General features: G+C 46.5%; 1 protein-coding gene across 1 annotated transcript; it reads right to left on the bottom strand.

Annotated features, from left to right (window-relative positions):
- Positions 1–2,269: 2,269 nt before the first annotated feature.
- Positions 2,270–7,405, bottom strand: LOC136512463 (beta-hexosaminidase 3-like). The gene is made up of 14 exons (XM_066506420.1): positions 6,885–7,405; positions 6,673–6,747; positions 5,982–6,017; positions 5,784–5,895; positions 5,522–5,592; positions 5,252–5,382; positions 4,940–5,005; positions 4,607–4,707; positions 4,306–4,365; positions 4,196–4,229; positions 3,938–4,036; positions 3,799–3,858; positions 3,249–3,499; positions 2,270–2,598 (listed from the first exon to the last, which is right to left on the bottom strand). The coding sequence occupies exons 1-14, from the start codon at positions 7,200–7,202 to the stop codon at positions 2,432–2,434; spliced, it is 1,581 nt and encodes a 526-aa protein (XP_066362517.1). The 5' UTR covers positions 7,203–7,405; the 3' UTR covers positions 2,270–2,431.
- Positions 7,406–8,700: the final 1,295 nt, after the last annotated feature.

Below are 8,700 nucleotides of genomic sequence, written 5' to 3'. Positions count from 1 at the left end.
TTCAAGTCTAAGCGCTTGATCATCATCATGGCATCACCATTATCACGATCTTCACAATTTCTTCATCACTTGGAGTAGTGCCACATATCTCATAATCACTTTGATAAACTAGGTTAGCACTTAGGGTTTCATCAATTTACCAAAACCAAACTAGAGCTTTCAGGGGTGTGGGAATTCCTCATCGAACGCAGGGCGCCATCCCGCGTTACCCTGTCGAGCAACATGCCATCCACTACCAGGGCGTTGAGCGCCGCCTCGTCACTGACGGACTGCGCCCACTCCTCGTGGTTGAACCTGCGTGCCGCCGCCCTCGAGCTCCCGCGGCTCCTCTTCAGCGCCATTAAGCAGATCTGAGAAGAAGAGAAAGCTTTTGTGCTTGGAGTAGCCCTAATGGCGGAGCGGTTGCAAGGCGCAGAGGTGAGAGTGCGAGGAAGAAGACGATGCAATTGGGAAATGGTGGGGAGTGTGTGCGGGCGCCGTGGCGCCTTTATAACGGTTTGACCCCAACTTTTTGGCTTCCAGGGCTTTTGGGAAACCACGCCCGCCGCGCCGCGCCGTTCCTACTTCCAAAACCTCCGCGCCCCACTGGGCCTAGTGTTTTGACAATTGAAACCGCGTCGTACGCGGGCTGCCAAGCAAACTTAAGTGTTGAGCACTGTTTCGCCGATTTACTTGGAAACTTTGGAGCAAGATTTTTTCTTTAGACCCCGCTACAAGATTTCTTCTCAATTTTCTAGCAGGCTCGGGGACTACGTGTGTACATGTCATCTTGCGATGATTGTACTATTTTCTACATTGCTTAATCTCAGCTAAGCTGAGGACTGGTGCCTAGCTAAGCTGGGGACCGGGTTAGCACCTACGGACTACTTTTCTAGACCCTGGCACCACGTGAATGCTTCACCTACTATCGGGCTCGGGGACTAAGTGGGCACACTTCACCTTGCGGTGAATGTGCTCATTTCTAGCACCTGACACACTTTGACACGACTAAGTCATGGGTGATGATCGTCGTTTTATGGTTGGCTCTAAGAGTCAATTCTGCCTAAGGCATGGATGCCAAGCATCTCTCTTCGCTCTTGAGGGACTAAGTTCCTCTGCGCTGACTAAGTCAGGGATGCTAAGCATCCAACTTCGCCACCAGAAAGCTAAGTGGGCATACTTCACCTAAGGTGAACACTTCAAAAAAAAAATTACTTGAGCTCCTTACATCCTTCTGTCAACTTCGAGTGAGTCCAGGTTCAGCAACCAGTTGAACTGTTCGGGCATCTGCTTCAACAGCCCGAGCGACATGTTCAGCAGCTCGGATGGCGTGTTCAATAGCTCGGACGCTTGTTTCAACAGCTCACCTCCCAGTTAAACTGGTTGGAAGCCTGCTCCTGGTGGTCAGCAACAAGTTGAACAGCTCGGACAAGCTCGACACGGTGTTGCTCAGCGGATAGAAGATGCTCATGAACTGGCTGTGGGGGTATAACCCCGGGTACCCACAGGGCTGCACATGGGCCGAGCCGCCAGGGAAGGCCTAGCTCGTGATACTACGCCAGGTGGAGCACGGCACGGGTTTGCGTGCCCCGCAAGGCTACGTGAAGATCCTTGATGATCAAAGAAAATCTGTTCGGATATGCTAGATTTCGTAATCTTTGTAATTCCTATTGTTTAACCGATCAGGGTTAGGTTCAACCAACCTATAACCCTACCCTCGTGCTATATAAGGCGGGTAGGGAACCCCTCGTTTTCACCTCATATTAATATACAATCCACCAAAGACACCAGACGTAGGGTATTACGTCGAGCTGACGGCCCGAACCTGCCTAATCGCTGTTTCACGCGTTCTGTGTCACCGTCCGGTTCCTATCACGCGCACCTCCACCAATTTATCTACTACTGTGGGCATACCCCTCGGTAGACTGCCGACCATATTTCGTCGACAATGATAGTTGATAAATTCAGTCACAAATTTTGAGTGCTACTAGCATATTGCGTCGTTGAATTAAGGATGGCAGTTGCCAATTGTATTTGGCGTCATAAATAGAGGAGTTTCTCTTGTCTGGGAACTGATCTGCTGCAAGTAGTTACCCAACCCAAGTAGTTATATGATATCGGGGAGTTTCTGAATGTATTAGTGTGCTTCTTCGATCATTGTGGCACTTGTCAACTTGTTGGAGCATCTTTTTTTTTTAGAACAGATGCTAAGATTTTTTGTTTCATTGGTGGTATGAAACCAAATCTTGATATTCATGACCGTACACTGAAAGTAAAACAGGACCAGATATCTCCAAATGAATATACCGCATCAGATAAAGAAAATAGGAACATTCTGCGGGTTCGCCTTACATTGATCCGAGCTATTTTTGATTGCTCAGAGAAGTAAATTGGATGCCTGAAATTGTGTTTATTCTCCTCTATGAATAATGTATGCACCTGTTATAAATATCTACTGCCTTAGGCAGGAACCTGGTTCTGATGGTGCTGAGCGGCCATAACCAGCTAGTGGTGCAGCAGCAACCCCTCTTTGATTCAGCAAGCACCTGAAGCGTGCCAATCTTGCAGTGACCGATCTTGTGTCCTTCGCAAGCTTCTCAATTGGTGTCCATAACCGCTCTTCAAATCAGTAAGTGATGTGGTGAGTCAAGGCAACTTGATACAGACATACAGGTTATTTAACTTCACTTTTTTTTTGGCGAGATAACTCAAAACAAAACTATACATTGTTAATAAATGTAATTATGAGTGTTTAGAAACCTGATAGACTTAACTTATTATGCCTTTCATACTATGCAGGCATGTACATTCGTACTATGCAGGCATGCTCTAGTCTTTTTGTAGTCTGTATATACATCCATGTTCGCTTAAAGTAAGAAAGGATAAATGTTTCAGTTTGTTAGCTATGGTGTGATGCGTGTCTCCCAAGTCCCAATTCTCTCAATACAACGAAGCACATCAGAGCACTTGGTTATGAAAGATCCCTATTCTGACAGGTTGGTAGCAATTACTGCTCAAATTTTTCATTGCTTATATCAAGCACTTACGTTCTGGGTATGCGAAGAGAACATCAACTGCCTTGGCGCAGATATTGTGTCCCTTGTGAACCCAAGATGATCTATGTGCTACTATATAACCCAAGAATAGAATGTCTGTATCACAGTATGTCGTGACTGCTAGTCTACTTAATTTTGCTATTTTATAAGAATGGATCTGCTAAAGTATTAATGGAGGCAAAATTAGGTCAAAACATATTGAGCTGATCATACCTGCAGCTGCTGCAGCACGTGGCCAAATGGTCTGCTGAATGTCTGATGCATCAATGTGTTCACCCCACATGCATACCTCACCACCAAGTACTAATTTCTGCTGCTCCGGGTTGTAGATATTTGTCAGTGGTTCATTCGTGTAAAATCCTTCCCATGTAGCATCCAAGTGATCTAGGTACCACTTATCCTGGTTGCTTACAATGCATCTCAAACCAGCAGCAACCACTTTCTCTGCAACTCCACTTCCAAGCCTACCAAGTTATGAGGAAGAACTAACACGGTTACTTCAGCACGTGACTATAGTGAATCTGTTCATGTGATGTGCTCCTATTACTTAGGGTTAGGGGTGAAACTTCCATAGCCCTCCATTTAAAATTGTGGATATAAATCAATGTGGTTTTTTTAATTAAGAATTATGTCTGGTTTGCACTAATAAATTTGTTGGTACAAATGAGCCAGGGGTACATGGTCTTATGCCAGATGTTATTTTCCAACAAGGATGCTACTAAATATTTCTCAAGTGCCTGAGCAATAGGCTGTGAGGAAATACCAGTTATGCACCACAGTTTTACGATCCAGCTTGTCTCCAAAGTTGTTAAATGTCTCTTCCCTACAAGGATGAGAAACGGTTTGTTAGAATTAGTCGGGCATTTTAATCTGCAAAAAACTTGTAACACCAGTCACCCTACCAGTTAATGATGTCATAACCGTGTGATATTGCTATCTTTTGAGCACTCAATACAAAATATCTGTAGGCATCAGATTCATTCATGCCATGTTGCAGCAACCTGCAAAACAGGAAAAAGAGTTCTGATCAGATTAGATGACCGAGCCGGGGCAGTTTGTTGTTTTTACCAATTACAACAAACAGAAAGGTTATCAATTGTCATATCACATTAGCAAAATTTCCTGTTATTTCTTTGCTATATTATAAGATAATTTCTTACCATGACTTAATGTGTGGTGTGGTACTCCAGCAACCTGACATCATAATAAAGAATGAATAGATTCTAGCATACATAGATCAGTTGTACAGTACAGAATTCTCCAAGCTTACTTGTGTTTACTTCATCTCCCCCCAAATGGACAAACTTGAACTTAAAAACCTTGCTGAAATCTGAAAAGGCAACCAAAGGTAATGCCATTGATTCAGTATTATACGAGGCCATATATGTTCTTTCCTACAATGACTGACTCATAATTCTGGCCACTGAAGCATCTTTTTTGTTGCTGAACTTTAGTATAGAGCGCCATTTCATTCTAGTTTATGGCAAAACCATGAAGGTGTGTATTAGTTGATCTTTCAAGTGTTGAATGGGGCCCTAAATCTATAATAATTAATTTTGACAGAGCACAACCTGAAAGAATTCCATTAATCACTTGAAATGTAAAGTCATTGCTGACATCAAGTGGTTCTTTGCATGTAGTCGATGGCCACAATGATGGATATCCGACACCCCTGAAACAAGAGAAGTGCACCAAATTTCAACAATTTTGTAGGTATGTTCAATTTTAAATATATTTGTATCATTTCATCTGCAACATAAAAGGTACTTTCTACATACTAAAAGTATAACGAGAGTGTGCAGATGATAAACACAACAAAATATTTTTTTGTATCAATAAATTTCGAAAAAAAAATTATCCATTTTCTAGAGAAGAGTAATGTTGCACAAAATTAAATGTATTACCATGAAAGAGCATGGCCAGGTACATCAATCTCAGCCAAGACATTCACGCCTCGTTTTTCAGCATACCTGTGAATCCCTGATATGTCATCTTAACTTGGGGAAACCCAGCAGCATAGATAAGTAATCTCTACAGTTGAGTCTAAGCAAAGGATGAATATTTGGAATTGTTTTGAGTTTCCTTTTCAGACTATAGTAATGTTGCTTTTTCACAGTTTCGCTGGCATATTTTTGTTGACCAATCAAAAGTTTAGGTCTAGGTGCCAAATGACTGCTGAGATATAGTTCCAGTACAATGACAAAAACAGAACTCACTGTACAATGTCGATTGCATCATCAAATGTATATCTCTCTGAATAAGAGTATGCACCATTCCATAATTTTGGGTAGGAAGGTATCTGAAGCGGAAATGATTGCTCATCCACGATATGCCAATGAAGAACATTCTGTGTGATGATAGATTACACACATCAATGACTGAGCAGGAACTAGTTTAAGGATATTATGTTCAGAACTTTGCAGGAAAGGAAAGAGTAGCACTAAGAATTAATGAACTTGCTTTGCATGTGGAAACGTGAAACGTACCAGCTTACTGAAGGTCATTGAATCGATTACACTTTTTATTACTGGGACAGGAAGATAGTGCCTTGAAGTATCTGTAAATTTGGTACGTTAAAACAGAGAATTTAGTATTATCTTGCAACCATGAGTTCCATGACCATAATTCGTTCTTTCCATATCTAATTTGTTCCACTTACATACTTGGATCAAATCCTAGACCGCTGCCTATGCTATGCGAGGTGGATTGCCTGCCATTTCAAATAGAGCAAAATTCAGACTAGCTTACCGATAAGGAGCCCTCGGTAAGGGAATCTGGGAGCGTCCAGGATAGTCCATGGAGCTGAATGAAGTTCAATCAAGTTTGCATTGAAGTCAAAGTTGCACAGTTGACTAAATGTCTGCATTAACACAAAATACACGTTAGATATCTTGAAAATATAATACGGCGGATTTTAGCTTATCCATAGGTTTCACTTTCATTTACCTCCAAGGCATGAAGCGCTCCATAAACTGTTTGAGCCTGCAAAATAATTTTCGATACAGACAGCATCAATTATGTGTCGTAATTTTTACAGTGAATAAGTTATTGCAGCAAGTGATAATGGTTTGTGCCGTTGCGCATTTCTGCCAAATAATCGGTCATTCGATGAGTCACAACAATCAGCTTAGTGAAAATTATTTTGTTTGTAATAATTCAAGGACATGATGCAGTTGCATGGACATAACATAGTTTTCTTCACAGAAGTTTATGCCTGATGACTACACATATCAGGGGGTTGTATCTGGTAAGTTTCTATGTTAACCAGCGTTCTGGGTTGCTCGAGACAATGTGGGGTGGAGGTGGTGTACAGGGTAGGGTAGCTGCCCTGCATGTGCAGTATGTATGCTAAGAGCAAGGTATTGTGGAAGCAAGGTATCTGATGACAGTTTCGATTTGTACAGCCAGCATTGCATATTTGTAAGGGCAATGCGATTTCTTTGTCACCATCCGGCTCAAACTTGGTGCGCGACACATACATTTTTGTCTTTCTGTTCCCCATGAAAAATAATTCGTTCTTTTCCGTGGATTCATTCAGAAAGGGAGCGAAGTCTCTGTGTCAGCTTTCTACTGTATGTACTACTCCGTATGTAGTATATTCTAGCAATTGAGATTTGAGCGAAGGTCGTTCACTAACCTCGATCTGGGCATACAGAGGATTCCCGGTGGCAGGCACAGACAGCTTGTACGATTCGTCCACCCCGAAGTTGAGCTGCAAAAGCGAAGAAGACCAATCTATCTATCAGCAAGACGCGGAGATGAGAGAATGCAGGAGAGCAGCAGGGCTCTCCGGGCGCGCTTGGTTGCCCGTGGCTCCATCAGAATTGAGTCAGTTTGTGCTGTGCGCACCACGTCGCTGGGCGAACGGACGGCGACGCGGACGCCGGCGAGCACGGGCGCGCCCTGGGAGGAGTAGGTCCCGTTGATGGCGTGGTCCAGCTCCACGACGGCCACCATCCGCTGGAACGCCTCCTTCAGGATGCCCTTCCCGTCGGCGTAGCTGCTCCCGGCAGTGGACAGCTTGAGGTCCCTGCTGACGAGGAGCGTCTGCGCGCCGCGGGTGACCGACGCCGGCATTGGCCACAGGTCGACGCGGCCGCCGGCGCCGGTCGCCGCGGCCGCCACCGCGAGCAGCAGCAGCAGCCTCAGCCTCAGGGCCGACGCCATCTATCTCTGCAGGCTGGCCGCTGGCGCCTGGCAGTGGCAGACCACCGTGTCGGTACTCGCTCGGTGCCCCTCGACCCGCTGCTTAATGTCTAATGATCCGCAATCGATCAGTCCCAAGCTCCGGCCGGCCTCGTCGGAGGAAGAAAAGGAAAGGTGGCCTTTTGCGCTGTCCGGGCGCGGGAGAGGATGGAGAGGAATGTGATGGTAGGTACTACAGCTGCTGCCTCTCTACTACCTTTATTTATGGCCTGGCCTGTGACAAAAGCGTGAGTGCACATGGCAGAGTGGATAAACGGATGCGCGCAGCACGCAACCGATCCATCTGCATGCATCCTACCATACCATGCCTACCATGTTGCCCCTCTGGCACGGAGGTGGTGAGGCTGTTTTGATGAATGAAGGACATGGTGAATTGGTGACATGGGCCTAGGAAATCCCCACAGACAATGACATCGTAGTGGAGCCATGGAAAAGGCTCCGCCCTCCGACATTGCGCAATTCGCCCGTGACAATTGTGTTTTAACTTCATTCTCTTGCGGTTGCGATCACGGCCTTGGGATGTGTCGCTGACGAGATACCGAGCGTGTACTGCGAGTCGATGTATTGAGAGCAGCTTTGGTGGTATCTTGTGCTTGCGAGACCTGCACTGCCGATGCGCGCAGCACGCAACCGCTCCATCTGCATGCATCCGTTACCATGCGGAGGGAGGAGAGGGAGGGGGCGCCGGCCGCGGGGGAGAAGGGAGCCGGATAGAAGGGGAGAGAGCAGGGCAGCCACGTCGACGGTGAGAAGGGGAGGGAGCAGGGCAGATGTGGGGAAGAAAGACGGAGGCCTTCGCACGAGCAAGTGGTGGATCTCGTGCCGTGAGGGAGGAAGACGGAGATGCAGCCTGAACGGGCCCTGCCCAGCGCACGAACGGGGATGGCGGTGCCGCTCGTGAGCAGAGAAGCAGCAGCGCCGGAGATGGAGGTCGTGGAGCGGGGAGGGTCGCGCCGCTTCTAGGAGGCTCGTGTTAGAACAGCAGGATCAACTAGTCATAGATCTAGCGGGTGGAACCTCTTCTATTCGGGATAAAACAACCTAGATCGACTAGAAAGAGAACTAGAGAGAGAGAGATGCAGAGGTAGCTGACCATCGGTGGGCTTGACGGAGGAGGAGGCCATGGCAGTGTCGATTACGTAGAGTGCTAGCGAAGGGGAGGCAGTGACGTCCGACCGCGGTGTGGACGTCCTGGCGACGGCGAGGCGGTGAAGAACGGTGGCGGCGCTTCCCGCCACTGTTGCACACCCTTGATCGATTAGGGCTGTGTCGGTGGGATACTATGGCTGCTGTCAACCTCGTACCGGGAGCCGCCGGCCCCACCTCTTTATATAGCGCAGTGCAACGGGGGTCCAACAACCATGTTGGGTTGGGCACCCCCGATTAGGGCGCGAGGTCAAGGCCCAACTCGACCGTTGGGCCGAGCTAGAGAGATCAACACTAACAATCTCTCCTTAAT

This window comes from Miscanthus floridulus, chromosome 16 (assembly GCF_019320115.1).
Source record: "Miscanthus floridulus cultivar M001 chromosome 16, ASM1932011v1, whole genome shotgun sequence".
Lineage (NCBI taxonomy): Eukaryota > Viridiplantae > Streptophyta > Magnoliopsida > Poales > Poaceae > Miscanthus > Miscanthus floridulus.
The sequence above is the reverse complement of the archived record's forward strand: the minus strand, read 5'-3'. Positions and strand labels throughout refer to the sequence as shown.

What these genes read in the sequence shown, in the direction of transcription:
- LOC136512463 (XM_066506420.1), bottom strand. Translation starts at nt 7,202, where the DNA reads ATGGCGTCGGCCCTGAGGCTGAGGCTGCTGCTGCTGCTCGCGGTGGCG. An exon ending in TCCGTTCGCCCAGCGACGTG is followed by an intron (nt 6,748 to 6,884) that starts GTGCGCACAGCA and finishes TCGCTTTTGCAG; the next exon opens with CTCAACTTCGGGGTGGACGA. An exon ending in ACACCACACATTAAGTCATG is followed by an intron (nt 4,037 to 4,195) that starts GTAAGAAATTAT and finishes CCTGTTTTGCAG; the next exon opens with GTTGCTGCAACATGGCATGA.